This window comes from Salmo salar, chromosome 19 (genome assembly GCF_965601325.2).
Source record: "Salmo salar chromosome 19, fSalSal1, whole genome shotgun sequence".
NCBI classification, from domain to species: Eukaryota; Metazoa; Chordata; class Actinopteri; order Salmoniformes; family Salmonidae; genus Salmo; species Salmo salar.
The window spans coordinates 14419840-14446013 of record NC_138309.1 but is presented as its reverse complement, the minus strand read 5'-3'; the positions used below and the strand labels follow the sequence as shown (position 1 = coordinate 14446013).

The following is a 26174-nucleotide window of genomic DNA, read 5'->3' as shown; positions in this document are numbered from 1 at the left end:
TCGTGAACGGGGTGGTTTACTTATTAAAATTGTAAGTTTTGCTGAGAAGAATAACACTAGAAAATATCAAATTCCTGTAAAAACACATCATGGAACTTCCCCTTGAACTGAATCTAATTTTATGCTTTTCAATTTATCATCCCTTATCATCCCTCATATATTTAACTAAGGTTCAATAAATGGAATTCCAGAGACATCTGGAAATACGTTTTCTCTTCATGCGGCTCACAACTTTTCTCTGAACATGTCCCAAACGTGACATTTAGAAAATGACTCTCAGCCATCACCATGACAAGAACAGTAGCTTGTACTGAAAGACAATATTAAGTTGTTCCATTCCCCTATATGGCAGAGATTCTCCTTTGACAATTAATCAGTCAACTAAACCTCTAAGCCTGCAAGTTGTTCACCACATTTACTGACTCACTCCCAATCCGCCATATGTTTTCCCTCCAACTTGGAATGAAAGGATGTAAATAAATGAATACAACAAGCTGAATAGAATTTTGGGATAGCCGACCGTTCTAAATGTGGACCATTCACTTACTCATCAGTAGCTACCTCATTGAGCTGACTGAGTCTAATTCATGTTACTCATTCTATGAGTGTACTATTGGCAAACTGTGAGAGGGGAAGATCATGAAATGAAGTAGTTTCATAGAAACAAGCCATGCTCGCAGTCAGACTTTCAATATAATTTCTTCTCATTTCCCAATGGACGTGACTGGTAAATATTTAGACAATGGAGCTCAGAGGAGGCCTATGATGTCATTTCCACCTGCATTCTTCAGCCTAATTGTCCATAAAGGAAAACAGTAGATCAGCGTCCAGCAGTAATGTATTATGAATGGCTATGCTTACTGTGCTTGCTGGTGTCTGAAGTGGGACTCGTCCTTTATATTGTTGATAATGAATGAATTGAGAGAGTCAGACAGCACTGTTAGCCTTAGATTTGGCTGTTTGAGTGATGCTAGTTTGGTATTATTCAATGACTTATAACCACATAAATAAACAGAACATGTGAATATGTATGTATTTGGTATTATTATTTTAAAAAATGTTGAGTGAATCACACAGCATAAATGTGGAATCAGCTGTTTTAGTGATGCTTTGTAAATTATAATTTCCTCAGAAATATTCTTCCATTTTGTCATCATGCTTTTAATTCCCTGAGGCTTTGTACGGTTAGCCTGGGGATAAGAGATTGTGTATTTTAAGTGTATTCAACCTTTTTCTAAAGAAAATAAAACGTAATATTCCCCTGTGAGACACAAGTCCAGAGAATGTGGGTGCTTTTCATTCCAACCTGTCCTCTCTGTCAATCAGCAACTCCTAACTGTATTGGATATGGAAACCGTGCGAACACTTTTCTTTTCTCTCGTTCTTTCCTTTCTAAAGGCATTCAGATTTGTATCATTAGTCATAGCTAGACCATAGTCAGTAGTCTAGTAACGGTGGTCACACATAATCTTCTAATGAGCCCGGTCTGCCTGTCCCTGGCCTGCTTTCTGTGCCTCGTTCAATGGAAGGCATTTTGCTGCTCCTGTAATGGCATTCAGACTCTCCAGTAAGTGTTTTTACATTCAAAGCCACAGGCGATTGTGTGAGGCACCATCCAGACCCTGATTAGCATAAGCTTATTGGGGGAAAGCCTCCCCTGGCAGCGGTTCTGGAGTGAATGAGTGCCACTGCCAGTGAGCCAACCACATTGGTATTCTACCACACTGGTAGCTAAAAACTAAAGAAGATAGGAGTCATTCTTTCTCTAGTAGGCCCACCAAAGATGATCACACCATTACTAAAATGTATGCAACCAACGTTGTTGTCATGGCAATCCATAAAAACTCAGACATGTTATACACAACATGTGCTTATGTGGGGAAAGTTTGTATGACATTTCATTTCTCCTTTGTTGTGGACCGTCTGACAATATATTTTATGGATCGTATTTTCATGCCTCCAAGAAATAAATCTGTATTTTCTATACTAGAACATGTACTCTAAAATTACTATTAGTGTATAAATGAATTTCTTCATCGTATTGCTACCATTGAGAGGTCTGCAATACTGAGTCATATGAGGTTTGGCCTTGATATGTGAAAGAGAGCAAACCCGCTCTACGTGTTTCCTCGTCTGTGTCCCACTGCCACTGCCCCCGGTTAGAGGGGAATAAGACAGCCCAGGAGTTAACACACTTTAATTCAGCATGACATCATGCAGTGGTAAAAGTGTTCCTGGCTGAGAGTGAGTTGTACATACCACCAGTGTCACGTCCTGGCCAGTATAAGGGTGAATTGTCATTGTAGTTTGGTCAGGAAGTGGCAGAGAGTATTCGTTTTATGTGGTTCAGGGTGGTGTGTTTGTTGAAGGGGCATTTGATTTAAGTATTCCGGGGGGTTTTGGGCACTGTTTGATTTTCATGTATTCTATGTTTAGTCTAGTGTGTCTATTTCTATGTTTGGTTAATTGGGGTTGGGACTCTCAGTTGAAGGCAGGTGTTGTCTATTTGCCTTTGATTGAGAGTCCCATATATTAGGGTGTGTTTGTCATTTGTTGGGAGATTGTTCTGTGTTTAGCCTTGTGCCTTGCCAGACTGTTTTTGTTGATCTTTTGTTATTTTGGTGTTCATTTTGAATTTATTAAAACGTCAAGATGAGCATAGACATACCTGCTGCGTTTTGGTCTCTTCACTACGACAACCAGTGGTGGAACAGGTACCCAATTTTCATACTTGAATAAACGTTAAGATACCTTAATAGAAAATGACTCAAATAAAAGTATCATACTACTTGAGTAAAAGTCTAAAAGTATTTGGTTTTAAATAAACATATAAATATAATTATCAAAAGTAAATGTAATTGCTAAAATATACATAACTATCAAAAGTAGAAGTAAAAGTATAAATCATTTCAAATTCCTTAGATTAATTAAGCAAACCATACAGCACCATTTTCTTGTTTTTAATTACGGATAGACAGGGGCACACTCCAACACTCATAGATCATTTACAAATTAAGCATGTGTCCGTCAGATCAGAGGCAGTACTTTTGGGTGCCAGGGAAAATGTACGGAGTAAAAAGTGCATAATTTTCTTTAGGAAGGTAGTGAAGTAAAAGTAAAATTTGTCAAAAATATAAATAGTAAAGTACAGATACCCCAAAAAACTACTTAAGTAGTACTTTAAAGTATTTTTACTTAAGTGCTTTATACCACTGCATACCACAGGGACAAAATCACTGAAAGGTAGTCCCTCAGACGACAGTTATGTATTTTCTAAGCTGCACAGCCGATATATCCTTTTTAAGACTAGACACTTTACCCTAATGGACAATAAAGCTTTTGAACTTGACATTTAATTTGACATGAATCCATTGAAAGCATGACTGACTCCATTAAAGAACAACTAAAAATAAGATGCCTGTCTGAACACTCAATGAGGTGACTCATATGGCTTTGTCTTAGTATGCAGACGCCCCCTTCAATATATTTTACTAATAATATTGCTCAACATTTTTTAATGACAACACCCTTTAGATGTCCTCTTGTTGAATACCTGAGGTGGGCATCATGCCATGCCGTTTGAAGGATACCCCTGGCTTCCCCTCTTACCCCATGGCCTCACCTTGACTCTGCCTCCACCAACAGGTAAATTAATCTCTCTGGAACAAGTGTGCTCAGGCCCAGTCCTGGCCGTTCTGCCGCCCTAGGCGAGACACACAAAATAATCCGCCCTCCTCCCCAGCAAAACCAGTTACCCCAGTACTTGGGTAAAACACCCCTTTTCTTAAAACAACAAATAACAAAACATTTGTATACTGTAGCCACTTATTCCCCTTCATAGTTTGTTTGCCTAAGCATGACCATCATCCACATACCAAATGTATATCAAACTTTGCTTTGTCAGCAATTGGCCATTGTTTTTAGGGGTGGCTAGTTACCCGATGTTACCCTACAAACCTGAAATCACTGATTATCACTACAATTTATCCCACGGGGGAAACTCCTGGACAGCAGTTGTGAGTAGACTGATTTTCCAAAAATGCATGATGACATTGTCATAAATGTGATCTCCACAGTTTATACCGTAGGCTATTATATTACACTGAACATAAATATAAACGCAACATAAAGTGTTGGTCCCATGTTTCATGAGCTGAAAAAGCTTATTTCTCAAAAATGTGTTTACATCCCTGTTAGTGAGCGTTTCTCCAAGATAATACATTCACCTGACAGGTGTGGTATATCAAGAAGCTGATTAAACAGCATGATCATTACACAGGTGCACCTTGTGTTGGGGACAATAAAAGGCCACTCTAAAATGTGCAGTTTAGTCATACAACACAATCCCACAGATGTCTCAAGTTTTGAGGGAGCATGCAATTGCATGCTGACTGCGGGAATGTCCACCAGAGCTGTTGCCAGATCATTTAATGTTAATTTCTCTACCATAAGCCACCTCCAATTTCGCAGTATGTCCAACTGGCCTCAACCGCAGAGAGGTTTGCTGATGTTAAAGTTGTGAACAGAGTGGCCCATTGTGGAGGTGGGGTTATGGTATGGGCAGGCATAAGCTACAGACAACCAACACAATTGTATTTTATAGATGGCTATTTGAATGCACAGAGATACGGTGACAAGATCCTGAGGCCCATTGTCGAGACATTCATCCGCCACCATAACCTCATGTTTCAACATGATAATGCACAGCCCCATGTTGCAAGGATCTGTACACAATTCCTGGAAGCTGAAAATATCCCAGTTCTTCCATGGCCTGCATACTCACCATACATGCCACCCATTGCGCATGTTTGGGATGCTCTGGATCGATGTGTATGACAGCAGGTTCCAGTTCCCGCCAATATCCAGCAACTTTGCACAGCCATTGAAGAAGAGTGGGACAATATTTAACAGCCTGATCAACTCTATGCTAAGGAAATGTGTCCTGCTGCATGAAGCAAATGGTGGTGACACCAGATACTGACTGGATTTCTGATCCATGCCCCTTATCTTTTTCTTAAGGTATATGTGACCAACAGATGCATATCAGCTTTTCCACTCATGTGAAATCCATGAATTCATTTCAATTTACAGATGTCCTTGTATGAACTGTAACACAGTACATTTTTTTAAATTGTTTCAGTTTCAGTGTCGATACTTTTTTGACTGAACATTGGTGGAGCGACACAGCAGCTGCTGTTTGAAATACAGGCTACGATCATTTTCTCATCACATAAAGTTCAGCAAGTTGCATTACACAACACTCTCATAAGCCCATCCCATCAGGCAAGAAACCACAAACCTGACAATCCTTATTTGGTCGACACACGCGTCTTTATATCGCTAGACAGTACGTTTGACAGATATAGCTGGCTGGGACAAGAAGACTGAATTATCAGAGGTGAATCGTCGCCGACCACACCATTCTAATCTCGCCAGCATTTATTTATCCGTGACGCGCGCCTGTTCAAAGGGATTTTTCTTTAAACAAAGAGAGTTATATTACTTTTGAGACCACCGCTGCTATGTGCATCTAAATTCCGCATTCACCTAACTCTACCTCGACGGGATTACTGTTTTTACACTGACCTGTTGGAATATACAGTGTTGAAAATGGAAAGGGTAATTTTTACCACATTGTGTTCTGCATTCTTTTTTACAAACTGTGTTTCAGGTGAGTCAGAAACATCATGAACAATTAAAATATAGCCTACAATCCTAAACGCTGTACACTAGAACGATAGTATATGGATTAATCAAATGATGTTGATACTGCATTTAAAAGACATTACGTCCTAATTATTCGTTGGCAATTTCTTGGAACCAGCCTGGTTTACAGTACAGGCAATGCACCCTGTGACCCTGTCATGAAAAGGCACACTGTAGCTAATTATTTTAAGTTTCACTCATTGTCAATGTCTAACAATACATGTAGTTGCTCTTTTTGCTCTTTTTCTAGGGGACTATCCCAAGGCACAGAACGTTTCTTGGTTGTCTATCAACTTCAAAACACTGCTTATGTGGGATCCTAAACCTTCAAACTATTCATACACCGTTGAATATTCTGTGTAAGTAAAGCATTTACATACTGATATTACTGGTTTTTGCATTTGCAGGAAGACGGAACAACACACACACACACAGAGAGACACACACACTAGCCTATGTCTCCATTAAATATTAAAAAGACAGTGCCTATATAACATTATCATGGTAAGTATGCACTAACCTATTCCCCGACTCGGTCTCTGACCTTGAAGAGTCAGGGTGATGTGTTGGAGAGCAGGAAAAATGTGAGGACTGATGTGATCAGACTACACTTTAGATCCGCTAAAAGGTTTTTCAGCAATTGAACCATCTTAACCTGGTGAATAGTTCAAGAAAAAAAAATAAGGAATACAAAATGTTGTATTTATTTAAGTACAATTTGTGTGATATGTGGTGCAATGAGATAAATATTATAATGCAAGTCAAAGATTAAAATAGAATGTGGTACTTTTCTTATTGTTGAACTAAGATATCAACCCAGACCCAATGAATGACCTAAATGCAACAAAAACATTTTTTGAAGATAATGATAATCCTTTGACTGAAACCTACCATTACGTCTATTTCAGTATTGGCCAGAACAGAGAGAGGAACGCTAACAGTATCAGAATGATGCTGTGACTGTATCATAAATATCTCCTTTATTTCAGAATCGGTCAGAACAGAAAGAAGAACCAACACTGTATTAGGACTATGGAGACAGAGTGTGACCTGTCCAACTCTCTGGTGGACCTGAAGGCCATATACTCCGCTGATGTCCTCTCAGAACCTTTACGTGGTGTGAACTCTGACCGCATAGAGTTCCCCCACACAAGCTCGGAGAGGTTCACCCCCTACGAAGATAGTAAGTATTGCATCGCAGCCACCTACACTACATGTCATACCATTTATACTATTTTGTCCCTACGAAGACACTAAGTAACCCAACTACCACCTGTCTACAGTCATATCAATGCACATTTTCCACATTTACCCAGACAAGCACCCCATTCTTATAGAAACCTTTGGTTGCGCTGCCATACCAGTGCAAACTACATTTTCCACATGCGAAGTGGCTCCAATTGTGACAAGCAAGCATGTCAGTCTCTCGTGTTATTTCCCTTCCAGCTCTTATAGGCAGACCTGAGTTCAAGATCGAGGTGAGCAAAGACAAGAGGAAGATCATCCTGTATGTAGAAGACCCTCTCACAGCCCTGTTCAACGAGCAGAACCAACAGAGAACCATCCGGGATGTCTTCGCTGATGAACTGCAGTACAAAGTCACCTTTGGGAAAGCAACAAGCACGGGCAAGGTAAGCTCAAAGGGGAGGGTAATAACAATGACAGCCCTACACTAGATATTTACAGTTCCTCAAAGAACTCGAGCCTGAGGCCGAACCAAGTGAGATAGAGGACATTCGTCAATCGTGTAAGCTCCTTAAAGGAGCAAGTCAAGGAATATAATTAAATGAAATGCAGTTGTAACAGTGTAGGTTCCGTCCCTCTCTTCGCCCCAACCTGGGCTCGAACCAGGGACCCTTGCACACATCAACAACTGACACCCACGAAGCATCGTTACCCATCGTGCCACAAAAGCCGCGGCCCTTGCAACGCAAGGGGAAACCCTACTTCAAGTCTCAGAGCGAGTGACGTCACCGATTGAAACGCTATTAGCGCGCACCACCGCTAAACATTTAAGTTAAAGAATAAGACTAAATAAAATCTAACTTCATTTAAAGTTTGATTTGATTTAGTCAATTTTTTTTTACTTAGATTTTGGTTTGAGATGACAACCAAACACAATTCAATATTACTTTTGAAATACAATATCTAGCTTATTAGCTTGTGGACAAGTTAACAAATTATATGTTGGGTTCACATCTCCAACTCAATCAAAAATATAAGTTTAAGAATGGGATTTAGCCAGTGGCTCAGATGGAAATATCCAAGCAGTAGAGACTTTAAATGTTAATATTTGGTTGCATGGTCAACCAAACACAATTTAATATGACTTTTGTAATACAGTAAATAGCCCAAAGTTAAGGGTTCTCTTACAAACTAATGTAACATTCAACCGTAAAATGAGTAACACATCCATGGCCACATTTTGATGCTACCGTAACTATACATGTCTTATGTAATCATATAAAGCATGCATGTTGAAGATAGCATGCATAGGTCATCGTAGGTCTGTGGAGATCTTCACATTTACTGTAATAATCTGCGCAGAATCAAATGGCATTGATTAATTGCACCATGTACTTTTAATGTAATCTCAACTGCAATCCAGGTCATTTGGTTCTGACCAAGCAAAGTGATAACACGTTCATCTGTTGTATAAATAAAAAAAATATTTGATATTGTATTCCCGTTTGAACTTTGCTGTGCTTTTAAATGGTTGAAAGCGTTGTGATAGACTTTTGGGTGACAATTAAACCAAAAATCAGACATTGTTTTTCTATTGGAATTTGGTTGTGCTTTTAGATGGTTGAAAGCATAGTGATAACACATTAGAAATTCAACTAACTTTTGGCTGTCTTTTTGAGTGGGTGAATATAGGTTTGAATGTCATTGATCAACGTCTCAACCAAATATTTTTATGAATGTGTAATGAATATTTGATAGTTTTATGACAATACAAGCTCTTCTTTATGTAATTCTCCCTCTAGAAAACAAAGATCTCTGCAAGCAGTGAGATAGAGTTAGACACGAGGGATGTAGATCCTGGGGTGAGTTACTGCTTCAACGTGCAGGCCTACATCCCCTCCCGCAGGACAGACAAACAGCTGGGAGAGCTCAGTCAAAGACAGTGCTCACCGGGCGACGATAAGTCCGTCTTTGAAGGTAAGGATACTAACAATGCCAAGGTTGTGGGTTCAAGTCCCACAGGGATCACATACACAACACTGTGCTGCTAGTGGCTTTGGATTAAAGCATCTGCTAAGTGGTATACAGTGCCTTGCAAAAGTATTTAGCCCCCTTGGCATTTTTCCTATTTTGTTGTATTACAACCTGTAATTTAAATGGTTGTATTTGTATTTAATGTAATGGACATAAATAAAATAATACAAATTGGTGAAGTGAAATGAAAAAAAAAATTACTTGTTTCAAATAATTCAAAAAAAAAAAAAATGTTAAAGTGTTGCGTGCATATGTTTTCACCCCCTTTGCTATGAAGCCCCTACATTTATTTATTTATTTTATTTCACCTTTATTTAACCAGGTAGGCAAGTTGAGAACAAGTTCTCATTTACAATTGCGACCTGGCCAAGATAAAGCAAGCAGTTTGACACATACAACAACACAGAGTTACACATGGAGTAAAACAAACATACAGTCGATAATATAGTAGAAAAATAAGTCTATATACAAAGTGAGCAAATGAGGTGAGATAAGGAAGGTAAAAGCAAAAAAGGCCATGGTGGTGAAGTAAATACAATATAGCAAGTGACCAGAGAGATATACCTGCCGGAGCGCGTGCTACAGGTGGGTGCTGCTATGGTGACCTGCGAGCTGAGATAAGGGGGAACTTTACCTAGCAGGGTCTAGTAGATGACCTGGAGCCAGTGGGTTTGGCGATGAGTATGAAGCGAGGGCCAGCCAACAAGAGCCTACAGGTCACAGTGGTGGGTAGTATATGGAGCTTTGGTGACAAAATGGATGGCACTGTGATAGACTGCATCCAATTTATTGAGTAGGGTATTGGAGGCTATTTTGTAAATGACATCGCCGAAGTCGAGGATCGGTAGGATGATCAGTTATACGAGGGTATGTTTGGCATCATGAGTGAAAGATGCTTTGTTGCGAAATAGGAAGCCAATTCTAGATTTAACTTTGGATTGGAGATGTTTGATGTCAGTCTGGAAGGAGAGTTTACAGTCTAACCAGACACCTAGGTATTTGTAGTTGTCCACATATTCTAAGTCAGAACCGTCCAGAGTAGTGATGCTGGACGGGCGGGCAGGTGCAGGCAGCGATCGGTTGAAAAGCATGCATTTAGTTTTACTTGTATTTAAGAGCAGTTGGAGGCCACGGAAGGAGAGTTGTATGGCATTGAAGCTCGTCTGGAGGGTAGTTAACACAGTGTCCAAAGAAGGGCCAGAAGTATACAGAATGGTGTCGTCTGCGTAGAGGTGGATCAGAGACTCACCAGCAACAAGAGCGACATCATTGATGTATACAGAGAAAAGAGTCGGCCCAAGAATTGAACCCTGTGGCACCCCCATAGAGACTGCCAGAGGCCCAGACAACATGCCCTCCGATTTGACACACTGAACTCTATCAGAGAAGTAGTTGGTGAACCAGGCAAGGCAATCATTTGAGAAACCAAGGCTGTTGAGTCTGCCGATGAGGATGTGGTGATTGACATGAGTCGAAAGCCTTGGCCAGGTCAATGAATACGGCTGCACAGTATTGTTTCTTATTGATGGCGGTTAAGATATCGTTTAGGACCTTGAGCGTGGCTGAGGTGCACCCATGACCAGCTCTGAAACCAGATTACATAGCGGAGAAGGTGCGGTGGGATTCGAAATGGTCTGTAATCTGTTTGTTGACTTGGCTTTTGAAGACTTTAGAAAGGCAGGGTAGGATAGATATAGGTCTGTAACAGTTTGGGTCAAGGGTATCCCCCCCTTTGAAGAGGGGGATGACCGCTGCTGCTTTCCAATCTTTGGGAATCTCAGACGACACGAGAGGTTGAACAGGCTAGTAATAAGGGTTGCAACAATTTAGGCAGATAATTATAGAAAGAAAGGGTCCAGATTGTCTAGCCCGGCTGATTTGTAGGGGTCCAGATTTTGCAGGTCTTTCAGAGCATCAGCTGACTGGATTTGGGAGAAGGAGAAATGAGGAAGGCTTGGGCGAGTTGCTGTGGGGGGTGCAGTGCTGTTGACCGGGGTAGGGGTAGCCAGGTGGAAAGCATGGCTAGCCGTAGAAAAATGCTTATTGAAATTCTCAGTTATAGTGGATTTATCAGTGGTGACAGAGTTTCCTATCCTCAGTGCAGTGGGCAGCTGGGAGGAGGTGCTCTTATTCTCCAAGGACTTTACAGTGTCCCAGAACTTTTTTGAGTTTGTGTTGCAGGAAGCAAATTTCTGCTTGAAAAAGCTAGCCTTGGCTTTTCTAAATGCCTGTGTATATTGGTTTCTAACTTCCCTGAAAAGTTGCATATCACGGGGGCTGTTCGATGCTAATGCAGAACGCCACAGGATGTTTTTGTGTTGGTTAAGGGCAGTCAGGTCTGGAGAGAACCAAGGGCTATATCTGTTCCTGGTTCTAAATTTCTTGAATGGGGCATGCTTATTTAAGATGGTGAGGATAGCATTTAAAAAAATAACCAGGCATCCTCTACTGAAGGGATGAGGTCAATATCCTTCCAGGATACCCGGGCCAGGTCGATTAGAAAGGCCTGCTCGCTGAAGTGTTTCAGGGAGCGTTTGACAGTGATAAGTGGAGGTCGTTTGACCGCTGACCCATTACGGGTGCAGGCAATGAGGCAGTGATCGCTGAGATCTTGGTAGAAGTAGAAGTTCAAATTGTTTGGGTACAGACCTGGATAGTAGGACAGAAATATGCAGGCTTTCTCTGCAGTAGATTGCAACACCGCCCCCTTTGGCCGTTCTATCTAGGACATCCGGGTTGGCAGAGTGTGCTAAAGCAGTGAATAAAACATAGGGAGGAGGATTCTAATGTCAACATGCATGAAACCAAGGTTATTACGGTTACAGAAGTCATCAAAAGAGAGCGCCTGGGGAATAGGAGTGGAGCTAGGCACTGCAGGGCCTGGATTCACCTCTACATCGCCAGAGGAACAGAGGAGGAGTAGGATAAGGGTACGGCTAAAATCTATGAGAATTGGTCGTCTAGGACGTCCGGAACAGAGAGTAAAAGGAGCAGGTTTCTGGGGGTGATAAAATAGCTTCAAGGTATAATGTACAGACAAAGGTATGGTAGGATGTGAATACAGTGGAAGTAAACCTAGGCATTGAATGATGATGAGAGAGATATTGTCTCTAGAAACATCATTGAAACCAGGTGATGTCATCGCATGTGTGGGTGGTGGAACTGAGAGGTTGGATAAGATATAATGAGCAGGGCTAGAGGCTCTACAGTGAAATAAGCCAATAAACACTAACCAGAACAGCAATGGACAAGGCATATTAACATTAAGGAGAGGCATGCTTAGCCAAGTGATCAAAATGGTCCAGTGAGTAGTGAGGTCAGTTGCGGTCACGGTGATTCAGACAGCTAGCCGGTCCATGGGTAGCAAGTTGGCAGAAGATGGTCTGTTTTTAGCCACCTCGTGCGTTTCCGTCGGTAGATTAGTGGGGTTCCGTGTGGTAGAGGGGACCAATCCAATTGGCAAAATAGTTATATTTATAGTGGCCCAAGAAAATTGGCCGATAGACCTATTCAGATAGCAGCCGATAAGACAGCGTTCAATAATTTGTTAGCTCTGGGACCGACGTTAGCCAATAGTCACTCGGATAGCAGCTAGCTTGCTGCAAGATCCAGGTGTAAATGTCCAGAGCTTGCGGTAGAAATCCGGGGCTATGGAGAGAAAATGGGTCCAGTATGCTCTGGTCTGAGTCGCGTTGTACAAAACTGGCGATAGCTTTTCGAGCTAAGGGATAGCTGATGACCGCCAACCATGGTTAGCTGAATTCTAACGTTAGCTAGTGAACTGGCTAACTTCTGGCTAGCTTCTGTTGTGGATTTCAGATTTGAGGTAAATAATACTTTTTTTTTAATTGGTGAGGCGGGTTGCAGGAGAGTGTTTTGAAGTTGAGTTTTTAGAAAAAAAATATAAAAAGATATGAGAAGAAAATATGTAAATATACACAGGACACGACAAGACGAGGACGTCTGACTGCTGCCATCTTGGATTGATAAAATAAGATCTGGTGCAACCAATTACCTTCAGAAGTCACATAATTAGTTAAATAAAGACCACATGTGTGCAATCTAAGTGTCACATGATCTCAGTATTTATACACCTGTTCTTAAAGGCCCCAGAGTCTACAACACCACTAAACAAGGGGCACCACCTAGCAAGCGGCACTATGAAGACCAAGGAGCTCTCCAAACAGGTCAGGGACAAAGTTGTGAAGTACAGATCAGGGTTGGGTTATAAAAAAATATCAGAAACTTTGAATATCCCATGGCGCACCATTAAATCCATTATTTAAAAAATGGAAAGAATATGGCACCACAACAAACCTGCAAAGAAAGGGCCCCCCACCAAAACTCACAGACGAGGCAAGGAGGGCATTAATCAGAGAGGCATTAAAGAGACCAAAGATAACCCTGAAGGAGCTGCAAAGATCCACAGCGGAGATAGGGGTATCTGTCCATAGGACCAATTTAAGTCATACACTAGACAGAGCTGGCTTTACGGAAGAGTGGCCAGAAAAAAATAAGCAAACTTGCTTGGTGTTCGCCAAAATGCATGTGGGAGACTCCCCAAACATATGTAAGACGGTACTCTGGTCAGATGAGACTAAAATTTAGCTTTTTGGCCATCAAGGAAAACGCTATGTCTGGCACAAACCCAACACCTCTCATCACCCCGAGAATACCATCCCTACAGTGAAGCATGGTGGTGGCAGCATCATGCTGCGGGGATGTTTTTCATCGACAGGGACTGGGAAACTGGTCAGAATTGAAGGAATGATGGATGGTGCTAAATACAGGGAAATTCTTGAGGGAAACCTGTTTGTCTTCCAGAGATTTGAGACTGGGATGGAGGTTCACCTTCCAGCAGGACAATGACCCTAAGCATACTGCTAAAGCAACATTCGAGTGGGTTAAGGGGAAACATTGAAATGTCTTGGAATGGTCTAGTCAAAGCCCAGACCTCAATCCAATTGAGAATCTGTGGCATGACTTAAAGATTGCTGTACACAAGCGGAACCCATCCAACTTGAAGGAGCTGGAGCAGTTTTGCTTTGAAGAATGGGCAAAAATCCCAGTGGCTAGATATGCGAAGCTTATAGAGACATACCCCAAGAGACTTGCAGCTGTAATTGCTGCAATAGGTGGCTCTACAAAGTATTGACTTTGGGGGGGTGAATAGTTATGCACGCTCAAGTTCTGTTTTTTTTGTCAAATTCTTGTTTGTTTCACAAAAATATTTAGCATCTTCAAAGTGGTAGGCATGTTGTGTAAATCAAATGATACAAATCCCCAAAAATGTATTTTAATTCCAGGTTGTAAGGCAACAAAGTAGGAAAAATGCAATGGGAGGTGAATACTTTCACAAGCCACTGTACGTATATATTATTGTGATAAGTAGTACTACTGAGGTTTACTGTAGCAGGGTTGGTGTCTTTTATTCTCCCGAGTGGCACAGCAGTCGAAGGCACTGCATCTCAGGTCCTACCGTGTCACTACAGACACCCTGGTTCGATTCCAGGCTGTATCACAACCGGCCGTGATTGGGAGTCCCATAGGGCGGCAAATAATTGGCCCAGCGTCGTCCGGGTTTGGCCGGTGTAGGCCGTCATTGTAAATAAGAATTTGTTCTTAACTGACTTGCCTAGTTAAATAAAGGTTTCATAAAAAAATGGATATAATTCTATATAATTAAAGAACATTTCTGGCTCATGGGTCAGCCTTGATCTTTTTGACAAGATGTGTTCATTAAAGGAATTTGGCCCCGTTTTAATATATTCTGCAACTCGATAATTCATGTTGGCCATTATATTTTTAAGGGAGTTCAGATATGCATCTGTGGTACTGAGGATATCAAATCCTTACCCACTCAGCTAATGCCAAGTCCTAGTATTATAAATGTAGAATCATTCATGATGAGAAGAGGGTTATAGGTGCTGATCATATCTCCTAGTGGGCCAATCGGGATGGGAATGCGAAGGATTAAATAAGCAAATGAATTACTAATGTTTAGACTGAATGTGGATTCCCTGTGTGTGTGTTTGTGTGTGCATGTGAATCACCGTCTAGCCCAATAATGGTTCGCAACCCTATTTCCTCTCCAGAGTATGGGATCGGTGTGATCGCTACGTTCATCCTACTTATCATTATAATCATAGTAGTGGCTATCGGAGTCACAGTGGTGTGCTACAGACGCAGAAGGAATGCCAACAGAAGTGGAAAAGAGGGAGTGCCACTAAGAAGTGTGTAAAAAGGGAGTGCATCATTGACACGCTTGGGAATACAAGGTACAACTTAACTGGATTTACACTTTGAAAGGGAGTCTGCAGGGGCAGCCCCAGTTCAACATTCCACTGTCAAACACTGGAGTTCACCATTTTGTTTCTGTGAAACTGCCCAGTGAATATGGTACACGTACTGTAGTGTATATTTTGTTTCCATACAATGCTGCAAATATCCTCCTTTTTGATTTTGTGACTGGTACTTCTACTTCTGTGAATATTAGCTTTTAGAAACACTACCAACTCTTATTTTATTGTGTTTTATATAGTTTTTAACTTGATGTAATCTTTGGTAAAATATAACTTTATTTTGGGAGACTGCTGAATACTAAATCATATGGGAAATTAAGATTAGTAGGATCATATATCATTTTTTATTACGATGCTTAATTTATTATGTGTAGCCATTCTGAAAGTAATCTTTGTATTTTAGGTTATCAGTAGATACAGTAGCCTATATGTTGAAACTAAATTATTTTGCGTAAGTTTTGCCTTATAAATATTTAATATATTTACACTGAGTGTACAAAACATTAGGAACAGCTGCTCTTTCCATAATATAGACTTTCCAGGTGAAAGCTATGAACCCTTATTCATGTCACCTGTTAAATCCACTTCAATCAGTGAAGATGAAGGGGAGGAGACAAGTTAAATAATAGTTTTTAAACCTTGAGACAGTTGAGATATGGATTGTGTATGTGTGCTATTCAGAAGGTGAATGGGCAAGACAAAAGGTTTACTGTAAGTGCCTTTAAACGGGGTATGTTAGTAGTTGCCCTGTGCACCGGTTTGAGTGCGTCAATAACTGCAATGCTGCTGGGTTTCTCACGCTCAACAGTTTCTCGTGTGTATCAAGAATGGTCCACCACTCAAAGGACATCCAGCCAACTTGACATAACTGTGGGAAGTAGTGGAGTCAACATGGGCCGGCATCCCTAAGGAACGCTCAACACCTTGTAGAGTCCATACCCCAAAGAATTGAGGCTGTTCTGAGGGCAAAAGTGTTGCAACTCAATATTAGGAAGGTGTTTTTAATATTTTGTACACTCAGTGTATGATAAAACATGATGTAAAATAATCAAAGCAAAATTAAACACTTATATAACTGTGGAATCTGGTACTAATATGGTACTCTTGTTTGATTTTATTGGCATTTTCATAATAAAGTCTTATCATTAATTTGTGGTAATGTGTTTATCTTTGATATGAGACATTGTTGAAAAGTGGGGTAATGTTATGTTAATGTTAATGTGACTGTCTGGTGAGAAAGATTACGTAACTTGAGCGTTATCACAGCACACATCAGTCTTGTGTAGTTCCTGCAAAAAAGGTCTACCCAGCACCATCTACAGGTCATTCAACTGACAAATATTTCACAATGTTTTGGGGTGGGTATTTTGAAGAAAAATAGAATGCATTCAAAACAGAATTACAATTCAGAGAATCATTTAATTTTTTTACAGTCCAAGACAATTATTAATCAAAAGAAAACAGAGTTAAAAGATTCATTGAACTAGAATGAGATGTTTTCAGTTTTGTAAACTGCTTAAAGATACAGTATGCCCTTAGAAACAGTCAGCATATTAGGCCTGCAGTAGTTCATTGTTGACTATCTCGTGATGCCGTTGCCTGTGTCAGACTTTGCGTTTTGCCAGTCCTGTTTGGTAAACACATTTCCCATCAGTCTGGATGTAGCTGACAGTCATATTGTTCTCTGTGACTTCAAAGTAAGCGAACCCACCGGATGTATGGTTGACAGCGTTGGAGAACCGTTGCCATGAAGACGGGAAGCTGTTGATATTATGAATGGAAATTTCTGTAAAGGCCCCGCTCCCGCTGACCACATAAGAACTCCCATCATCCTCTCTGATAAACTGGTAGGAGTATGAAAAGGCAGGTCAACATCAGTTGTTCAAATAAGTGACTGAGATGGTAACATTTGTCTATTCAAACTGTAACATTGAACCCATGTTATTGTATGTACGTATATGGTCATAACATGCATGATAACCCACCTGTATACTGTGGTCATGACCACTTAGGTAGACTGTGACATCATACTTCTTCAGCAGTGGCCGTAGTCTATCCACAAGACACTTAGTGGGGCCGTGATCCCCAATGGACCACACAGGATAGTGACCAGCTACCACAATGAACTCTGACCTGGGAGAAATAGACACAAGACCGTGTTAGCCGGCTGAGCTAAAGCATGGGCATTCGCTTTGGGGAGCTAAAACAATTCTTTGTCTCAGGCAAGGTGACTCATAATGTAAGTCTGGCTTACTGAACCTTTTCTGTTACAGGAGTATCTAGTCCTCATACGGTAACAGCTTGAGAAATGTATGTGTAGCGGTGGGAAGTGAAGGTCTCTTGATTAAAAGAGTGATGAGAGTGGAGGAGTGGAGTTTTGAGAGTGGAGGAGGCTAGTCAGTCGGATCTCTACAAACATGCTCTGAAATCTTCACATTCTTTTCCCGAGACTCAAACAACAACTTGTCAGATCGGAGACTTTTCTTTCCTCTGAACCGTGAAAAACATTGAATCCATCCACGTGTTATTTAAGTGTTAAGTTGTCTGCTGTTCCACCTCAGTGGTTTGACAGATGTAATTGAACATGTACTTAAGAGGCTGTGTTTGACCTGTTGTGTTTTAGGGCCAGTTTCTCAAATCTAGATTAAGCCTAGTCCTGGACTGAGAGCAGGGTCAAATCTCCATTCGGCTTTTCAGTCCAGGACTATGCTTAATCTAGATTCGAGAAACTGGCACTGAAACACAACAGTTCAAACACAGGATCTTAAGTACACACTATGCTTAATCTAGGTCCAGGAAACTGGACCATATGGATTTACTTGCTGTTTGCCAGTCTGGAGTTGATCCAGTCTAACTGCTTGGCAGCAGCCTCCGGGTCCTCTTCTCCTTTGGGCTGGGTCCCCTCATAGGTGTTCCCACATAGCACTACGGTGTCAACCATCAGGACGGTCACTGACACGTTACTCTGGGGAACCTTGAACTGGAGCTCGTAGTACAACTCAGGGAACCTCCTGAGGTAACGAGGAGAGAACACAGCCGTTATGGTTCTGTGTAGCTCAGTTGGTAAGCAACAAAAAGGTTGTGGGCAATTCCCACAGGGATCACATACTAAAAGTGTATGTACAATTTGGATAAAAGCATCTGATAAGTTGAATATGAATATTGGGTCCCACTTTAAACTAATAAAGGCTATATACACAGTATACAAAACATTAAGAACACCTGCTCTTTCAGTGACAGACTGACCAGTTGAATCCAGGTGAAAGCTATGATCCCTTATGTCACTTCAATCAGTGTAGATGAAGGAGAGGAGACCGGTTAAATAATGATTTTCAAGCCTGGTGACAATTGAGAAATGGATTGTGTGTGCCATTCAGAAGGTGAATGGGCAAGACAAAAGATTTAAAGCCCCTAGAGTCGATTAAATCCACATCAAAACTCATCAGTTTAAGCTAGAGATATCCGTTTTTTTGCATTGGATGCGTCTCAATCGCACTTCCACATCAGCAGTGAAGTAGCAGAGCTAGAGCGGTGTTTGTCCTACCATTAGACATCCCAAAAATCGGTCTTCTCACGAAATTGTCTGTAGCGTCCGAACAGCCTACAAACTATTATGACCACTCTATGGAAAGGCGAGACTCTCACTTACGAACACGATGGTGTTCTCCGTTTTGCTCTATGACCCCCACAAGTGTCATAGGACTCATCTGAAGTCGGTACCATTGATGTGCCAACTTGTTTGAAGCGACCAAACCGTTTCGGCTACAAACTAATTTGACCCCACTGTGGAAACGGGACATTGTCACGAATATGATGGTGTTCACTGTGTTTCTCTAACACCTCCACTAGTGTCATGGGACTTGTCTGAAGGTAACCGGTAGAAAGAATTATGGTGTATGGAGGTAGTTTGTGCCTACCCCCATAAAAGGGGTTAAATATGTGTTAAAAAAAATATAACAATAATAATTGTAGTAAAGGCCAAATTCAATATTTTATCTTGAAAAAATGTAAACACAGTATGAGTCAAAACTTTGGATACACCTACTCATTCCAGGGTTTTCTTTATTTTTATTATTTTCAACATTGTAGAGTGTTAAACAAATCAATATATGTTTATTTGAGAATCTTCAATGTAGCCACCCTTTGCCGTGATGACAGCTTTGCACACTCTTGGCATTCTCTCAACCAGCTTCATGAGGAAGTCACCTGGAATGCATTTCAAATAACAGGCGTGCCTTGTTTGTGGAATTTCTTTCCTTAATGCAGGTGTGTTGTGACAAGTTAGGGGTGTTATACAGAAGATAGCCCTATTTGGTCCATATTATGGCAAGAACAGCTCAAATAAGCAAAGAGAAACGACAGTCCATCATTACTTTAAGACATGAAGGTCAGTCAGTGCGGAACATTTCAAGAACTTTGAACGTTTGTTCAAGTGCAGTCGCAAAAACCATCGAGCTATGATGAAACTGGCTCTCATGAGGACCGCCACAGGAAAGGAAGACCCAGAGTTACCACTGCTGCAGAGGATAAGTTCATTAGAGTTAACTACACCTTAGATTGCAGCCCAAATAAATGCTTCAGAGTTCAAGTAACAGACACATCTCAACATCAACTGTTCAGAGGAGACTGCGTGAATCAGGCATTAATGGTCAAATTGCTGCAAAGAATCCACTACTAAAGGACACCAATGAGAAGAAGAGACTTGCTTTGGCCAAGAAACATGAGCAATAGACATTAGACCGGTGGAAATCTGTCCTTTGGTCTGATGAGTCCAAATTTTAGATTTTGGCTTCCAACCGCCATGCCTTTGTGAGATGCAGAGTAGGTGAACAGATGATCTCTGCATGTGTGGTTCCCACCATGAAGCATGGAGGGGTGATGGTGTGGAGGTGCTTTGCTGGTGACACTGTCTTTGATTTATTTATAATTCAAGGCACACTTAACCAGCATTGGTACCACAGCATTCTGCAGCAATACCCCATCCCACCTGTTTTGCACCTAGTGGGACTATCATTTGTTTTTCAACATGACAATGACCCAAAATACACCTCTAGGCTGTGTAAGGACTATTTGACCAAGGAGAGTGATGGAGTGCTGCATCAGATGACCTGGCCAATTGAAATGGTTTGGGATGAGTAGGACCAGAGTGAAGGAAAAGCAGCCAACAACTGCTCAGCATATGTTGGAACTCCTTCAAGACTGTTGGAAAAGCATTCCAGGTGAAGTTGGTTGAGAGAATGCCAAGAGTGTGCAAAGCTGTTATCAAGGCAAAGGGTGGCTAATTTGAAGAATCTAAAATCTAAAATATATGTTGATTTGTTTAACACTTTTTATGTTACCAAATGATTCCATATGTGTTATTTCATAGTTTTGATGTCTTCACTATTATTCTACTATGTCGAAAATAGTAAAAATAAAGAAAAATCCTTGAATGAGTAGGTGTGTCCAAACGTTTGTCCAATCAAATAGCTAAATGATCCATAGTATGACCATCTTAAAACAATTCCACACATCAGTCTAGAAGCCCCTCCCAAAGTGCCTTTGAATGGGGTATGGTGATAGGTGCCAGGCGCACTGGTTTGAATGTGTCAAGTTCAAGAACTGCAACGCTGCTGGGTTTTTCATGCTCAACAGTTTCCCGTGTGTATCAAAAAAGGTCCACCACCCAAAGGACATCCAGTCAACTTGACACAACTGTGGGAAGCATTAGAGTCAACATGGGCCAGCATCTCTGTGGAATGCTTTTGACACCCTGTAGAGTCCATGCACCAACAAATTGAGGCTGTTCTGAGGGCAAAAGGGCATGCAACTCAATATTAGGAAGGTGTTCCTAATGTTTTGTACGCTCAGTGTACAGTATATAGCATACAGAAATAATTCTTAAGCACTGCATAAAGGCTTCACAAATCCTCTGTAAGCTTATGTCTTAAATATTCACAGTGTGAATTTGGCAATTCACCCTATAGTGGGATTGTTTATTTCACCCTTTATATACCATGAAATTCTCTTATAGGGGATATGTGAAACCTTTATGTATGCTATATAAAGCCTTTATAAGTTGTACTTTTAAAGTGGGACCAAACATTGCATTCAGGATGTGGTGAAAACAATCAAAACACACAGTTTATCTAGTGCACTGTTAAAGATGCTCACCATCTCTCCGATCTGTTGGAGTAAGCAATCTGAGCAGACACATTTTTTAGATGGTCGTGGTTTCCCGCCACAAGGTACCATGGGACGTCAACGAGTGATGGTTGAGAGAAGACACGCTCAAAGGTGTGCTGCAGGAAGAAAAATTATATTATCACCCAGGAAAATGACTGATGCAAATTCACAAGAAAAAAATAATTGAAATACTCGTTTTTTTGTTCCTATTTTCTATTATCCATTTTAACATAATTATGTTACATATCATGTGTGCTGCAAAACTACTAATATCCCACTGCTCTGTAGAACTAGTTCGTGTACAATATGCTACCACAAGAGGGCAGGCATTTGCTTCACTTCTTTATTTGTTTTTTCACAAGAAGATAATCACATCCATCGGCACACACTGGTTGAATCAACGTTGTTTCCAATTGGCGTCTGTGCCCAGTGGGATGGCTCTAGAAGAGTTCGTTGAGCGAAAGTGCCCTCTCCACTATCAACTTAATACAGCTCAATCTGTCAATCTGTGTTATGTCACTGTGTACTCAACAAACCACATTCCCTCTGTCACAAAGCTGGGTGGCTAGAAACACGGAACCACTGAATAGCTCATCGTAATATACCTACTACTGTACATACCATTTTATCTTCCTAATTATATTGTCTGTACACACCACATATTTATATTCTCACTAATATATCTACCTTGATCGTTATTTCTTTATTTCTTGTTTAGATTTTTATATTATTCTGTATTTGTATTGTATTTGCGAGACATTCTACTGAACTGACCGAACACAAGCATTTCCCTGCACCTGACATAACACCTGCAAATCTGTGTACGAGACCAATAAACTTTGATTTGATATTGTACACAACACCAATGTACACAAGACCTATCTAAACACAGAATGGATCATAATATATTTACCCTGCCCTTTGTAGTTAAAGTGTTGTACGTTTTACAATATAACATTACCACTGTGTTTTGAGTGTATTGAAGTGTGAACTATGAACTGTGTTTTTGTGTGAACTGACCTTGAAGCGTGGGTCATCCACGTCCTTCACTCCGTCATAGTAGAAGTGGTCTCCCAGACTGAGGACAAAGTCCAGTCCCAGGGTCTGGGCCGCCCAGGACATCTCCTCAGCGATGGCCTCCTCATGAGGGGTGTAGTAAGGGAAGAGCGGGAGTCCTCCCCAGTCCCCCAGCCCAACGAACCGCAGCGATGCTAAAGGACAGGTATAACCAACACAGCAGACCAATCACACATCATTCTTCTGCTACTTTTTATTTCAGACTATCTCATGTGCTTGAACCAAAAACAGATGAGTCTTTGGTACAATTACATTACAGTCTGATTTGAAATTGATAATATAAAACAGCCACACTTACAGATAACAGGGATAGATAGAAAACTGTACCTTGATCCAGTGGTTGGCAGTGAGGCCAGAATGAATGTAAGCACACCAGTAGCAGCAGATATAACCTATCCATTATGCCAGGGTGGAGAGGAATAGACTTACTAACAAAGAAAACTAACAGTTGAGCAGTTGGTCAGTGTGTCACAATGCTGTAACAGAAAGAAGATTTCTATTTGTTCTCTTTAGAACTGTTCATATAGAGGAAGCAGTATTGTTGTTTCAGAATAACTTCCTGTATTGAGCCAATTCAGAAGACAAGATTGAACAACGGATAGGCTAGCCGCTAGACAATGAATTTAAGTGATCAAATTAGCATATAATAGTATATTTGGAATGTAAATAAATTTGCTACATATGAAAATTACAATTAGATGAAAACCTAACATTTATTAAAAATGTATATAGACAATTTCACCTAAACTTATCACCTGGACATATTTACAGTCTAACTATAAAACTTCCCTTAGTCTGTCTCGATTTAATGATTAACATGGAAAGAAAGGTCAGGTCAAGTCACGTGTGTACTTGAGTTCTGTACTCTGTACCAGTGGATGTCAATGACCTTTCACCTATTACGCCGGAGATGTACAAAGACAGGGCGTGTTCAATGTAAAGCTCAGGTACCTTTTTTTACGACTCTGCTGTCTGTGCCAAGGTTAAAATGGGAAAGTCATTGCTACATTACGTGCCTTTACGAAACGCATCTATGAGCAACTCAAGTATCCTTATAAAACAAAGACATAGTGTAAAAATCGCAGCACTTATCAAACTTAACTCTATGAAATAAAATATACAACAACTTACTACTCTGTATGTGGAGTTAATTGAGAGGACGACAGAACACACTTATTTTCTGACGGTATGTTTGAACTCTGACCAAGGTAACCTTTCACTCACATTCTCCAGAGAGGTATCAGCCTCTATCAGGGTTGACACGTTTCTGTCTCCTCCCATCAGGCGACCCCAGCGCAGGCTTCAATCATACTACCTACCAAAGAGAATGCATTAAGGTTGAACAACGCTGTCTACCTGCCCTTCCCATTCCTCCTATTTACAGTCTAGATCCTCTATGGGCTTTGTAGGACATAAACCATAAGCCAACTAAACACCTGTCCCCCCATGTAACCCTGTGATAATATGACAGTCTAGTCCAGTCACGGTCTCTTTTTAATGAAAATGTTATGTTGATACAGATATTGCAGGTCCATGCTCTTTTTAGTGTCAAGCCACAGTATTATAATCTCTCTCCCATATGAAACCATGAGTTCTGCAGAGGCTGTTAATTTACAGTTCAGTAAAAACATGAACTTCGTTACAGTATATTTCACTGAAAAACAGAGGCAACTGTTGGGTAGTGGTCCCTGCAGCGGTGAGGGGCCAAGAAATAAGGCTGATACATCCTGATACAAGGAAGAGGGCAACACATTTCATACAATGTCACATTTCATACAATTCCTCATAAATCAATAGTCAGTCATCAAGTGCCAAGCCTACATACTGCTACACGCAGCCTGAGAATTACTGTAGTAATGGAAGTAGTGCCTCAGAGACAGACGTCGTGCTCGAAAGGGATCGCCTGAGCGCTGCACAGATATTGACCACATAGTGAGTACTTATTTGGGATGAAAGATTTGTAATTCTGTCCAGAGCCTTACTCGTCTGCTCCTCTGGAACGCTTTGGTTGCATCCCAAATGGCACTGGTCCACTAGATGGCACTGGACAAAAGTAGTGCACTATATATGGAAAAGGGAGCCATTTGGGACGAAGTCACTGAGAGGAAGGGAGTCTCGAGCTTCATGTCCTCTTTACTCTACAGTAGATCAGGGTTTCTCTCCTCCATAAGGAATAGCCTGGTCCTTGACAGTACCAACGGATCAGGAACTAGGCTAGGAAATCACATGGAACGACTTCACCCCTATAGGGGCAAGCAGCAGCTTCATCTGTATATTATACAGTTGAAGTCGGAAGTTTACATACACTTAGGTTGGAGTCATTAAAACTTGTTTTCAAACACTCCACACATTTCTTGTTAACAAACTATAGTTTTGGCAAGTCGGTTAGGACATCTACTTTGTGCATGACAAGTAATTTTTCCATCAATTGTTTACAGACAGATTATTTCACTTATAATTCACTGTATCACAATTCCAGTGGGTCGGAAGTTTACATACACTAAGTTGACTGTGCCTTTAAACAGCTTGGAAAATTACAGAAAATGATGTCTTGGCTTTAGAAGCTTCTGTCAAATGATGTCAATTAGCCAGAGCCAATTAGAGGTGTACCTGTGGATGTATTTTAAGGCCTACCTTCAAACTCAGTGCCTCTTTGCTTGACATCATGGGAAAATCAAAAGAAATATGCAGAGACCTCAGAAAAATAATTGTAGACCTCCACAAGTCTGGTTCATCCTTGGGAGCAATTTCCAAACGCCTGAAGGTACCACGTTGATCTGTACAAGCAATAGTACTCAAGTATAAACACCATGGGACCACGAAGTCATCATACCGCTCAAGAAGGAGATGCGTTGTGTCTCCTAGAGATGAACGTACTTTGGTGGGAAAATAAACTCCCAGAACAACAGCAAAGGACCTTGTGAAGATGGAGGAAACAAAGTATCTATATCCTCAGTAAAACGAGTCCTATATCGACATAACCTGAAAGGCCACTCAGCAAGAAAGAAGCCACTACTCCAAAACCGCCATAAAAAAAAGCCAGAGTACAGTCTGCAACTGCACATGGGGACAAAGATCATACTTTTTGGAGAAATTTCCTCTGGTCTGATGAAGAAAAAAAAAATTGAACTGTTTGGCCATAATGACCATCATTATGTTTGGAGGAAAAAGGGGGTCAAGTTAAGGTATTGGAGTGGCCATCACAAAGCCCTGACCTCAATCCAATAGAATATGTGGGCAGAACTGAAAAAGCTTGTGCGAGCAAGGAGGCCTACAAACCTGACTCAGTTACACCAGCTCTGTCAGGAGGAATGGGCCAAAATTCACCCAACTTATTGTGGGAAGCTTGTGGAAGGCTACCTGAAGCGTTTGACCCAAGTTAAACAATTTAAAGGCAATGCTACAAAATACAAATTGAGTGTATGTAAACTTCTGACCAACTGGGAATGTGATGAAAGAAATAAAAGCTGAAATAAATCACTCTCCACTATTATTCTGATATTTCACATTCTTAAAATAAAGTGGTAATCCTAATTGACCTAAGACAGGGAATTTTTACTAGGATTAATGTCAGGAATTGTGAAAAACTGAGTCTAATGTATTTGGCTAAGGTATATGTAAACGTCTGACTTCAATTGTACATATACCTTTGTAGGTATTGCTCTTAGCAAAAGACAAGATATTGATTATACTGTTGCATTCCCT

The 26174-nt window shown here is 40.8% G+C and overlaps 2 protein-coding genes across 4 annotated transcripts; one reads left to right on the top strand and one right to left on the bottom strand.

Moving 5' to 3' along the window:
- The first annotated feature begins 5293 nt into the window (after positions 1 to 5293).
- LOC106578489 (tissue factor) lies at positions 5294 to 16376 on the top strand. Of its 3 annotated transcripts, none has more exons than XM_014157344.3 (6): positions 5294 to 5671; positions 5933 to 6065; positions 6696 to 6889; positions 7153 to 7337; positions 8694 to 8868; positions 15021 to 16376. In XM_014157344.3, the coding sequence occupies exons 1-6, from the start codon at positions 5611 to 5613 to the stop codon at positions 15164 to 15166; spliced, it is 894 nt and encodes a 297-aa protein (XP_014012819.1). In that variant the 5' UTR covers positions 5294 to 5610; the 3' UTR covers positions 15167 to 16376. The 3 variants fall into 3 exon arrangements, with proteins under 3 accessions (XP_014012819.1, XP_014012820.1, XP_014012821.1); XM_014157345.3 differs by having other exon boundaries at positions 5295 to 5671; positions 5957 to 6065; XM_014157346.3 differs by having other exon boundaries at positions 5297 to 5619; positions 5957 to 6065.
- A 250-nt stretch (positions 16377 to 16626) lies between these two features.
- On the bottom strand, positions 16627 to 23258 carry acp5b (acid phosphatase 5b, tartrate resistant). The gene is made up of 6 exons (XM_014157343.3): positions 22797 to 23258; positions 22413 to 22603; positions 21381 to 21508; positions 18047 to 18238; positions 17213 to 17360; positions 16627 to 17071 (listed from the first exon to the last, which is right to left on the bottom strand). The coding sequence occupies exons 1-6, from the start codon at positions 22867 to 22869 to the stop codon at positions 16832 to 16834; spliced, it is 972 nt and encodes a 323-aa protein (XP_014012818.1). The 5' UTR covers positions 22870 to 23258; the 3' UTR covers positions 16627 to 16831.
- Positions 23259 to 26174: the final 2916 nt, after the last annotated feature.

Coding starts and splice junctions, on each gene's coding strand:
- acp5b (XM_014157343.3), bottom strand. CDS start 22,869: ATGGATAGGTTATATCTGCTGCTACTGGTGTGCTTACATTCATTCTGG. Junction 21,509..22,412: donor TGGATGACCCACGCTTCAAG/GTCAGTTCACAC, acceptor TTCTTCCTGCAG/CACACCTTTGAGCGTGTCTT. Junction 17,072..17,212: donor GTCATGACCACAGTATACAG/GTGGGTTATCAT, acceptor TACTCCTACCAG/TTTATCAGAGAGGATGATGG.
- LOC106578489 (XM_014157344.3), top strand. CDS start 5,611: ATGGAAAGGGTAATTTTTACCACATTGTGTTCTGCATTCTTTTTTACA. Junction 6,066..6,695: donor TACACCGTTGAATATTCTGT/GTAAGTAAAGCA, acceptor CCTTTATTTCAG/AATCGGTCAGAACAGAAAGA. Junction 7,338..8,693: donor AAGCAACAAGCACGGGCAAG/GTAAGCTCAAAG, acceptor TTCTCCCTCTAG/AAAACAAAGATCTCTGCAAG.